At 35.1% G+C, this 11706-nt stretch overlaps 1 protein-coding gene across 1 annotated transcript in view; it reads left to right on the plus strand.

Moving 5' to 3' along the window:
• Nucleotides 1-11706, plus strand: part of ROCK1 (Rho-associated, coiled-coil containing protein kinase 1) — an 83040-nt gene that overhangs the window by 26442 nt on the left and 44892 nt on the right. Inside the window, exons 2-6 of the mRNA XM_010006844.1 lie at nt 951-1032; nt 4791-4891; nt 5713-5850; nt 7073-7248; nt 9908-9992. Coding sequence (XP_010005146.1) covers nt 951-1032; nt 4791-4891; nt 5713-5850; nt 7073-7248; nt 9908-9992 — 582 coding nt within the window. The remainder of the gene's footprint in view (nt 1-950; nt 1033-4790; nt 4892-5712; nt 5851-7072; nt 7249-9907; nt 9993-11706) is intronic.

Below are 11706 nucleotides of genomic sequence, written 5' to 3' on the forward strand. Positions count from 1 at the left end.
ATAACAGATAGCTTAGATATGTAGCTAGCAGTTGGGGAAATAATTAGCAGTACTACCTGGGAGCTTTGTTAAGCTCCATTAATTTGTGTTTTATGACCTTCCTCTTTATTTTTGCAGTTGTCACTTAAACATTGCCTAGTTACAAAAGGAGACTCCCTAATGCTATTTAATTCTTTGTGATAAAATTCCCTGTAATTTTTGATCTTTCATATCTGTAGTTTTCAAAAAGAAATACCTGGTTTAGTTTTTCTCTGACCAGATGGAATCCTCTGAAGAATTAAGTATACCCGTTGTAGAATTTGCTGAGAGTCAGGAATTTTGTGGCACTTCACAAGACCTTAAAACTGTTGTCTTCATTGCTACTGTTGTATTTTTCTGTTAGTCTTTCGGTGGTAGTAGTGCCAGATGGGCTGGTGGCTGTTCTTTCCTAGATTTAAGTTAGAATGTATAAAGCAAATATATTGTTCCTAAAAATTCCCTCTGAATTCAGTGAAAAAAAAGTAGAAGTTGACTTTTGAAATTGAATCACCATCATAGTCCTGTTTGCCAGTTGCCACTTCATGTTCAAGTGCCTACTGTGTTATATGTTGTGACTTTTTAACAATAATGAGCTTCATAAGAAATGGCACTCGTTCTTTTTATGTTTGGGAATATTTTTTTAATGTAAATGTGGAGCTAATCAAGGTAATTAATTCATAGAAGTATATTTGTTTTGGGAAATTTAAGTTTTGAAGAGTCCAGAGAAAGTGGAGGAGTAACAGCTGTTTCCTTTAACTAACTGAATCATTAAATAAATGTAAGTTACTAGTGTGGAATATTGATAGGGACAACTGTTTTTATCTTGTCTCTACAGTTAGCAGTGTGTGTAATTATTTTTCCAAACACTTAATTTTACTTGTTGTGTTTTGTTTTGTTGTTTGTTTTGTTTGTTTGTTTGTTTGTTTTCCCAGGATGGATTAGATGCTTTGGTATATGACTTGGATTTTCCTGCCTTAAGAAAAAACAAAAATATTGATAACTTCTTAAACAGGTGTAAGTATTTAATGTTTCAGTTACTAAGTAACAAAAAGCTGTAAATACAAGCAAATGTGAAAAATAAAAGTGGTTCTAGCTTTTTTAATGGCAACAAGGGTTTGGGGTGTATTAATTTCTTGGGTGCATGTTGATTTAGGAGTCTGATTCTGTATTTATTTCCCAGTGAGAACTGACAGCTACTTTTACAAATATGATACCCAGCAATTGAATGTACAAGTTTGTTGCCACTGTAAATGGCACAAAGTGGCACAAAGCTTTTTAAGAGAAAGGCCTGTTATTTTTGTTCTTGGCAACCCTCTAGATTCCCATGACTTACTTTATAATTTCTTTTACTAATATGTCATAAACAAATTAACAGTAAAATTAAATTACATCTATACACGGTGAAGAAATCATATTAAAAATTAGTTCACTGATGGACTAGAACATGTGTTTTGTAGACTATTTTTTTAGTATAATTGTTATCCCATTAAGTTTTTGCACTGTGTAGCTGCTGTATTTACTTATGCATACAGCTGATGTGTTTGCAGAATTCTCTTTATTTACTTATATTTTTTCACGATAAAATTTTCTGCACTTTGTACTCTGTAATAAATAGCATTTTAAATGAACAAAGTTGATTTTTTTCTTTTTATACAAGTCATGGATCCATAATATTAATAATTTAAAAAAAACAAACAACCCATCCACAAAGGCATTTTAGAGTTAAGTCTTTTCTGAAGGCTGCCAGACTGACAAATTTTGGAAATCGTGGCAGAATGGTTTCCTGATGCAGGACTTGCTTGCTTGTCTTTCTGTGGACTGAATGGGCAAGCTTTGAAATTAAGCGCATGTTGTTACACTTTTACTGGCTTAAGCATCTCAATTAAATGTTGCATTTATTGGCTTTTTTGGCCAATAGAAAGTAATTTTACTATAATAATTTTTGCCTTTGCGTCATCAAAATCATGGGTCTGATTCTGTTATCAAATAGTTTGCTTGGTGCAATTGTAAGCAATGATAGTGAGGTTTTGGGTGTTCTTCTGTTACTCCCCATTTGTGGGAATATGAGTCCACTAGATATAGCTGATAGCTCACTTGCATGTAAGGAGATTGCTGAAAGGCCCAAGTTCAAATGTTCTGTTTAACTTTTCACGGTTCAAACTATATTTGATATACACTGTATTACATGCACATTTTGTATACTCAGTTATTTACAGAGAAGGTGTGGTGAAACTCTGGGAGAAAAGAGAAGTTATATTAGGCAGAGGAAATACTCATTGCAACAGATAATTTTAATGTAATTTTTATGAATAGTGAAATCATTAGTGAGTCTCGGAGAGCTTCACTTTTGCTGTTGGGGCTGAGTGATGGAAAACTTATGTTTACAGTCTGATAATGAATATCTTGTAGGTATAAATTACAAATACCATAAGAACTAACCTGAAGTAATGTGGAGGTGGAGAACAGCATGTATTACTTCACTTCAAACTGCCTTTTGAACAATAGGCTTGCTTTGTTAGCTGGCATATGAAAGCAAGCTGTGGATGTGTGAGTACTGGCCTTAGAAGTAACTGTGTAGTCTAGTTTGTCTGAAAATTCTCTTTAAAAAAAGGTATACAGGAACATTGTAATGTTTATTTTAGTTCTAATAGAAAACTGTTTAAAATATTTTTTTGCAGTATTAGCTGTCCAAACAGTTTGCAACATTATTCCTGAGCTTTAAAATACATTTCTAGACTGCCAGTAAAATGGGAGTCTGCTTCCTTTTCTTTTTTTTTTTTTTACTTTTTAATAGACTGACTGCCCTATGAGTAAGTCAGTCATATCCTGGCTTATTTTTCTCTGGTTTACATTGTATATTTGTGGAGCCTCCAAAATCTGCTCTTAGCAGCTGAGGTTGTGAGGGTTATTTTTGCAAATGTAGTACCTAATTAATTTTCAACCATATAGAATTAAAAGGATAAAGAAATCAATATTCAGGATGGTTGAGAGCTCTACTTTGTAGCAGAGACTCAGTTTATTTCAAGATGGCATGTAAGCTTATAATAAAACTTCAGGGCAATTTGGTGAATGTAGTGTTTTGCCATGTGAGCTACCCCACCTGTTCACACAGTGTAAGCTGGACTGGTCCTCCACTGTTAATGAGAGATAAGAAACTGCCTGTTTAAATATATTGCAGCCTGATAAACCATGTTTGACAGATTTTAGCATACAGAGGTCAAACTTCCAACACTGTTGTTACTGTGACATATTGTCTAAAGATAATCAAGTATTAATATGTCTCTCAAGAAGAAAATTGCAATTTGCAATTGGTTACAAGTTTGGTTTGCATTATTTAAAAATCTTTAGTCTAGATTGCTGCTCAGATGTACTTTCCTTGATTTTGTTCTGGCCACAGGCAATGCTTGTGTTTAAAAAACATTTAAAGCCTTCATATTGTACCTAGCTTTCTTTTGCACCAGTGTCAACATTTTTTCATTCAGAAGTGCTGGGCCACCTGTTGCAAGGTTAGTAGGCACCAAGTTGACAATAACTAGAAAATTGTTGTCATGAGCGTTGCTGCATTTTAGTTCCCTGAAGTCTTACTCATCCTCCACAGTTTTCACTGCGGCAAATAAGGCAATGCATTGTTTTTTAAAATTACTGAACGTTTAGATCCTTGTGTGAAATTATGTTAGAATTTACAATTTAAATATGGAAAACTTATGGAAATCAGCTAGTGGCATGCTGCATTGTAAAGGAATGGCTTTACATTAGTAATACCACAGGGCATCTAGACAAACCAAGTTGTTTGTCCCTGTTGGGGTAATAAAACCTTACCAAATTTTAAATGTACCTATGCTGCTTTTGTTTCAGATAATGGCCAGTGTATATAGAAATCTAATGGTAGTTTTCTGTCATCTGCCTTATCATTTTTTTTAAATATGAATTTTAAAAATGACATTTCTCCTCCTTTCTCTTTTCCTGTCATTACTTCTTTCTAAACTTTGTTTTTAGGCCTAAAATATTATTTTTGAAAATAAAATAGCATTGCATAATTTATTTTATTAGAAGCATATCCGTTTTAGTAGATGTTCCTTTGCTTTTAAAAATGCTGAAGCATGAAGCTTTTCCATGTAATCTCATGCCAGTGTTGACCCATATGGATTAAAATAGACTGTTTTAATCTTTGACCAAATTTGGAATTAAACAGTCTACCCACTGGGAGTTTGTAAATTATTGTCATTTATAGAATGACAGGTTTATATAAATAATTGCAATCATTCCCATTGCATACTTTAAATTAAAATATACTTGTTTGAGTATTAGAAGTTATAAAAGTGTAGAAAATTGAAAGCTTATTTAAAGAAAAAAGTTTCTTCAAGTGTCTTGTATATGTACTTTATGGTATTTTCTCAGATGTGTTGCATATTTATCCAGAAATTATCTTTTTACTGATCATCTGACTAGAAAGATCACGCTGGATATGAAATTTTTTGCGTAGCTTTTTTTTTTTTGCAGGTAATTATTTGTAAAGAAATTCCCAAATTAAGAACTCCAGTAATTTGATTGTACAGTAGAGTAATTGCATTATGTTTGTTGGGTTTTGGTTACTATGGTATTAGGGAACAAGGTCATGCATTCTGCAGAGAAGTTTCCAGTGAGAAGGTGGGTTCAAAAGGAAGTCCCTTCTTTAAGCACCACATCTTCTAGTAACTATGAAAAATTGAAATGAGATTAATAGGTTTTATTTAAATTGATTATATATGAAATGTGAATTTTGTTTTATGTAGATAAAGACACAGTAAATAAAATGAGAGATCTGCGCATGAAAGCTGAAGATTATGAAGTGGTAAAGGTGATCGGTAGAGGGGCATTTGGGGAGGTTCAGCTGGTAAGTTATGTTTTTATTTGTACATTTGAATGTATTCTGTAATGTTTGCTCATATGTTATGAAATACATTGTTCAGAAGATGCAGGTATATAGTATTAAAACCTTTATAGCTTGGTGAAATTTAATTTATTTTTATTCCATGGAAATATTTTCAAGAACGTCTTATTTCACTACTCTCAATGTGCATGAGTACTAGTTTTGCATTGTAGTCATGCGTATCTATTAAAATAAAATTGTATGTATATTCTTCATAATCAAGAAAATTAGGCTTTGCCCCTGTATATATTGGACATGTGAACAAAGCTTCAGGACTAGAAGAATTTCTCTCAGTTCAGGGACTACACCAGGTTTTTGTGGACGTAGTTGTCAGAGATGAGAGATGTTGTGCATTGTTTGCAATAGATTAACAACCAGACTTGTTCACACTGCTTTATTAAATTAGAGAACTGGTGGCAGAGACTGGAAATACAGCAGCAAGTATACACGTCTGGTAGTGAACTGTGGAAAATGCTTAAAGTTTTAGCTTTATAGTGTTTAACAGGTGCTAATATTTGTCCTTTTAAAGGCCTACAAACTGTGAAGCAACTGTTATACCTATGGACTTCTGTGTTGAATAGTTCTAGCAAGTATTTCAAGAGCAATGCATATATTGTCATAAAATGGAATGTAATTATTCTGTAGATCTATATTACATCATTATTTATAAAAATGTGAATACTCTTATAAAACTTGTTAAATAGTAAAGCAGGAAAAATAATATATTCAGTGGTGTCCTTCATATGTTAATGTGGCAAACTAATGTGTTCTGTTGTTCTTCATAGGTGAGGCATAAATCCTCAAGGAGAGTGTATGCTATGAAGCTTCTAAGCAAATTTGAGATGATAAAAAGATCGGATTCTGCGTTCTTCTGGGAAGAAAGGGATATTATGGCTTTTGCTAATAGTCCCTGGGTTGTTCAGGTACAGTGATAATCTTTTTAAAATATTGTCATTCTAGAATAGTTGCATTACAACACTGCATGACATGGAATTACATGTTTTCATGTTTCGCTTTTTTTAAGGCACTTTCTGGTTGTTTTGATCTGTTAGGGAAATACATTATTAACATTAGGAACATACACAAGAAATAGCAGATATTGCTCTTGCTTCAAAATTGTATTTTGTCAGAACATTTACAAGATAAGCTGTTCTGTGTATTATTAAAACTTTGCCAGATGCCTATTGGTGACCCTGCTTTGTAGTAATTTGTTGAGACATCAAGCATACCAGAAAGATATGTTTAAGACACAACTTCTGTATTTTCTAATTTCTGACTTTATATTTCACTGCAAATTACACCCACTCTGGTTATTTTTTCCTCATTTCACTGTTATTAGTGGCAATTTTTTAGAAGGCACTGCTGCCTTTGAAGTTACAAGGAACACAGCTGACACAATGATCATATGTTGTGTGTGCACATGTTAACTTGTATATGTGAACTGTTCTTACCCTTAAGCATGTTAACTTTTTTTGTAAGGTTACAGTTAAACAAAATCATTCAAGACTTATCAAGGTCAAATGGATAACTATGTTACTATTCCTCTAGTAGTGATTGGCCAGAGTAGTACTTTTCGGATCTTCAGAAAGTTTTGAATTAGGAAACTTAAATCTGCTTGCACTACTCATGTTGAACAGAACATTCACAACTGTATGGGAAATATTTCTACTTCATTATTTAAAATGTAGGCTCACTTTCTATACAATAATAGATTGACCAAATAATAATAAATATTTAGTGATAACACAAATGGAATTGGGCAGATGTTTGCAATACAGTAGTTTCTTGTTTACGTATTTGTGAACAAGCATCCCAGTGAAAAAGGACGCATTTTGTTGTGTTATGCAATGAGCATTCTTTTAAATGATCTTAAAATATATTACACCAAATTTACTAATCTTGATTTGTAATCAAGACTCTGCTCCTTTCATTATATTATAAAGGAATGGAAAATCCAGCTGTAACTTACTCTAAAGGTTAATTCCTTTTTTGGCAGTCTGCTGGATAGTGCAAGTTTGCTGCAGTAGTTGTAACAATTCTGTTACTCTTTAATTTGCACTGAAATTTCTTCGATTTCCAACACGCAAAAGAATAAAGATAACCAGAACATTCAGTGACCTTTTTTTGTTTATTTGCTTTTTACAGTTATTTTATGCGTTCCAAGATGACCGTTACCTTTACATGGTGATGGAATATATGCCTGGTGGGGACCTTGTGAATTTAATGAGCAACTATGATGTTCCGGAGAAATGGGCAAGATTTTATACTGCTGAAGTTGTACTTGCATTAGATGCAATTCACTCAATGGGTTTTATACACAGGTATAAAAAAATTAATAATAAAAAATCTTGTATAGTGTTGTTTTATTCTTGGTGTTGCCAGAATGACTTCATTTATTGTCTAGGCAGTTTTTGAAAAGTGTGATGTTACAGAATCACAGAATGTGTTGGGTTGGAAGGGAGCTTCAAAGGTGATCTAGTCCAACCCACCTGCAGTGTGCAGGGACATTTTTAACTATATCAGTTTGCTTAGAGCCCTGTCAAGCCTGACCTTGAATGTCTCCATGGCTGGGGCCTCCACAACCTCTGGACAGCCACTTCTTGTGGTTTACCACCTTCATAGTAAAGAACTTCTTCCTCATATCTAATCTAAATCTACCCTACTCTAGTTTAAGGCTGTTGTCCCTAATCTTATTGCTGCACGCTCTTGTAAACAGTCTCTCCCCAGCTTTCCTGTAGGCACCTTCAGGTAGTGGAAGGCCACTGCAAGGTCTCCCTGGAGTCTTCTTCTCAAGGCTGAACAATCTCAGCTCTCTCAGCCTGTCTTCATAGGACATGTTCTCCAGAAGGACAGTGTTTTCAACAGAAAATACAGGAAGAGTTTGAGGAAGACATAGTATATAAATTATGAATTTGTAATTTGGCCAGAAGATGAGTGTCAACACATAAGTTTTTGAAAAAAAGCCAGAGCAGTGCAAAACAAACTACTAATCCAATGTTGGCTTGAGTAGGATTTGGAGCATTGTTAATTATGTAGCTATGCTACATTTAATAGATAAATTATTATCTGGCTGAATGAACTATTTGTATGTGTGTATTGCAAGCTTTATAAAGAAGATGTTAGAAGTTGCAAGCAGTGCTCAGCAAGTTTTTTTCTTGAAAATGTAGATTATTTTGACACCAGCAGATATTTTTGAATTTGCTTTCTGCTGGAGTTAGTCTGCTTAAATCTGAGGAATGAAAGGAAACTGATGAAAACATGAGACTTCATTGACAAGGTCTGCTTTCAGCCCTCTTAGATCCCTGTGCCTGATGACAGAGCTTGAGAGAGTCCAGCATTACTTTGGCAGAGGAAGGTCAAGCTAAGTCTGAGTTACACAAACTGGGCATACACGTCCAAGGCACCAGGTGGGGATCTGCCAAGGGTTGTGACTGAGCTGGCTAGTATCCTTGTGATACTGCTCTCTGCCACCTTTGAAACGTTGCAGCAATTCAGAGATTCCTCATGACTGGGAAGAAGAAAATGACACCTTGCTTCAAGAAGGGCAAGGAGTAGAAGATTAGGGTAACTGGCGGCTGATCAGCCTAAGGGCAGTTTTTGGGAATCTTATGGACTAAATTCCCAGGAAACCATTTTCAAGCACATGGTTGGGAAGGTGCTTGGCAACAGTCTATGGATTTTCAAAGGGTAAAACATGCCTTACCAACCCAATTGCCTTCTGGGGTGAGATGATGGCTCCTGTGATGAGGGGAGAGCAGTATGTGTTGTTTGTCTTGACTTTAGCCAGGTTTTTGATGTGGCCAGAATGGAAAGATACAGTTTGAACAGGTAACACAAGGGGCTGTGCTCAGTAGTACAATGTCCAGCCAACAGCTACCAGCAATTCCTCAGAGGGTTGATACTGCACTCAGTGCTGTGTTTTCATTTACAACCTGAACAGTGTTCAGGTGAGACAAAAAGCACCAATCATCCTCTAAACTTTGTAGTAAAGGTGGAGCCAGACGTGGAGGTGCACACTGAAAAGATGAAAGGCAATGGATGACACAGGTTGCGGAAGGAGTATCTAGCTGTTCATTAGGAATTTTTTTCACTATGAGGGCAGTCAAACAATGGAATAGAGTTCTAGAGAGGTTGTGGTGTCTCCAACTTTGAAAAAAAAACCCTCAAAATTTGTCTGGGTTTTACTCTGAACCTAATATGACTTGCAAGTTGAACGTAACTTCATTAGCTGTAGTTTGATCAGGCAGTTGAACCAGACGGTCTTAAAAAAACCCTTCCTAACTAAAATTATTCTGTAAGTATACTGCTACATACCCACTACACTGCTTTTGACAGTTGTGGCCAGAGTTCTCCTTTTACGTTCCAGAATTATATTTTCTTCTGAAATTCATGTTATGCTTTGTTCATAACTGTTTCCTACTGTTGTACTGCTTCCATATGTTTAATAACATTGATGAGCTGAATTTTACTAGTTACTTTATGAAAACTGTAACAGAAGTACTTTATGGAAAAGGATATAAGGCAGCACTCCTTTTGAGCCACAGTCACATTAATATAATTATGAAAATTACATCAATTTGTTCCTTTAAATAGGAGTGGTATGGAGAAGAAACTGTTCTCAAACTATGTTTGAAATAGCTAACTCAGTACCAGAATGCATTTTTTTTCTGTAGCTGGAGAGGTACTTAAACCAGTGAGTGATTTTAGGAACTTGAGGTTTAATATTAATGTCCAAACTTGTTAAATTTGGTGACTTAAGATTGTGTTCCCACATCTTTTATAATTTTTTTCAAATGTTGTTTAGCAGTCTATTGGATGTGATACTACTTAGAGAAAGCAGAAAAAAAATTGAGGAAATAGTTGTCCTTTCATGGTTTTGTTCTTAATGGAATGTTGCATCTGAAAAATAGTTGACTATCATTGTTTTTGTAAGTTAAATTGATATATTCACTTTTAAAAAAGTTATTTTTCTCCTTTCAGAGATGTGAAGCCTGATAATATGCTGCTAGATAAAGCTGGTCATTTAAAACTAGCAGATTTTGGTACTTGTATGAAGATGAACAAGGTAAACATATGTTTTTAATTTTGCTTTTCTGTTTGTGAAAGGAAAACATACTTTTAAAGTGAAAAGAAAAGACACTGCAAAGTTTTTAGCTGGATGAGAGGAAATGGAAGTTCCACTCTGTTCCCGTTACTATTCTTTATGAGTCCTATTGAATGGCAAAGTAGAATGCAGAAATGGTTCTTGAAGTAGGGACCGAATCAACTTCTATGCTATTTTCTAGAGAAACTTTCCTAGAGAAAAGTCAAGCTTTTGATAGTCTCTAGATCCTCTGCATTATTTCTATAAGTCCTTGGTTTTCAACAGTTAATGCAAAATGAGATTATTTGTATGTAGTGTATAAGTAATGAAAGTATCGAAACTGATGTACAAGTTAATGAGTCCCAGTTGTGCTTATTAGCCATATGCTGACACAGCAAAAGGGCAGATCTGAAGGAAACAGGTTAAAGAATTGCATAGAAGTATTAATTTAAAAAATATATCCTGAGGTTACTAAAACCAAATAGTTTTCAACAGTATTTCATGTCCTGTGAAGAACTGTTGTTCCCTACATAAAGCTCTGATTGGTTTGTTTCAGCCTGCACATACATATAAGTGCATAACAATCTGAAATACATGGTACTTAATGGAGTCTGTTTAATGTGCTCATTATGTTTTCAACATATACCAGGAGCTTTGAGTAAATAATTCTATTTAGCTGCTTTGCCTTAAGTAGCACCAGTGAAAAACAAGTGCAGGTTAAGTGTATACATCCAAGGAGTTGCCTCAAGTCACAAACACTCCGTGTCAGTGGAATAGCTGAGACAAGATGTGGCTTTATTTTGATTTAATAGAGATTTATCCTGGACTGATTGTATTTTTAACAATGAGGAATTTTGAAATGCAGAAAAGCATTATCCTAGTGTTTAAGCTGCAAGTGCCAACAAAAAGGAACATTTATGAAACTTTGTGATATGTTAGCATTACAGAAGTGAACTTGAGTCAACAACACTTTGTGTTTTGTGCTGTTCTAAACAAAGCTGAGTGGTTTTGAACTTAATCTTGGGTTTTTCTGGCCTTTTGAAAGAGAAAGGTTACTCTGTGGGAGACAAACTGCTCAGCATGGGAGCTTATTTTACCTCCATTCTGAACTTGTTCCACAGGCAACACTGGAATTTATTTTTTTTTATCATTTATTTTTTTTTAGAATCACACAATCATAGTTCCAACCTCCTAGTTCCAACCCCCCTGTGTGGGCAGGGACATCTTCCACCAGACCCAGTTGCCCCATCCAATCTGGCCTTGGATGCTTCCAGGGAGAGGGCATCCACAACTTCTCTGGGCCACCTGTACTAGTGTCTCACCACCCTCATGATGAAGAATTTCTTCCTGATGTCTAACCTAAATCTCCCCTCTTCCAGCTTAAAGCCATTAGCCCCTGTCCTGTTGCTATGTGCTCTTGTAAAAGGTCTCTCTCCAGTTTTCTTGTAGGTCCCCTTTATGTTTGGTATATTTACTTAGTTATAAATTTCAGTGCATTTTAGTATATTTTTCTACTGATGCATTTCTAGGAATGGCATAGGATTATTTCAGAAGTGCCTGAATGGCAGTGAAGTGGAGCACATATTTGCAGCTTCAGCATTCTAGATGCCAACTCCAGTTTGCTGTTCTGCCAGCCGTTTCTCAGCGATGTGAGGGATGTCAGACACTCTTCTCACCTGTTAACTGTTTTGAAGTC

The sequence above is a fragment of the Chaetura pelagica genome, unplaced genomic scaffold (assembly GCF_000747805.2).
Source record: "Chaetura pelagica isolate M959 unplaced genomic scaffold, ChaPel_1.0 scaffold109, whole genome shotgun sequence".
Lineage (NCBI taxonomy): Eukaryota > Metazoa > Chordata > Aves > Apodiformes > Apodidae > Chaetura > Chaetura pelagica.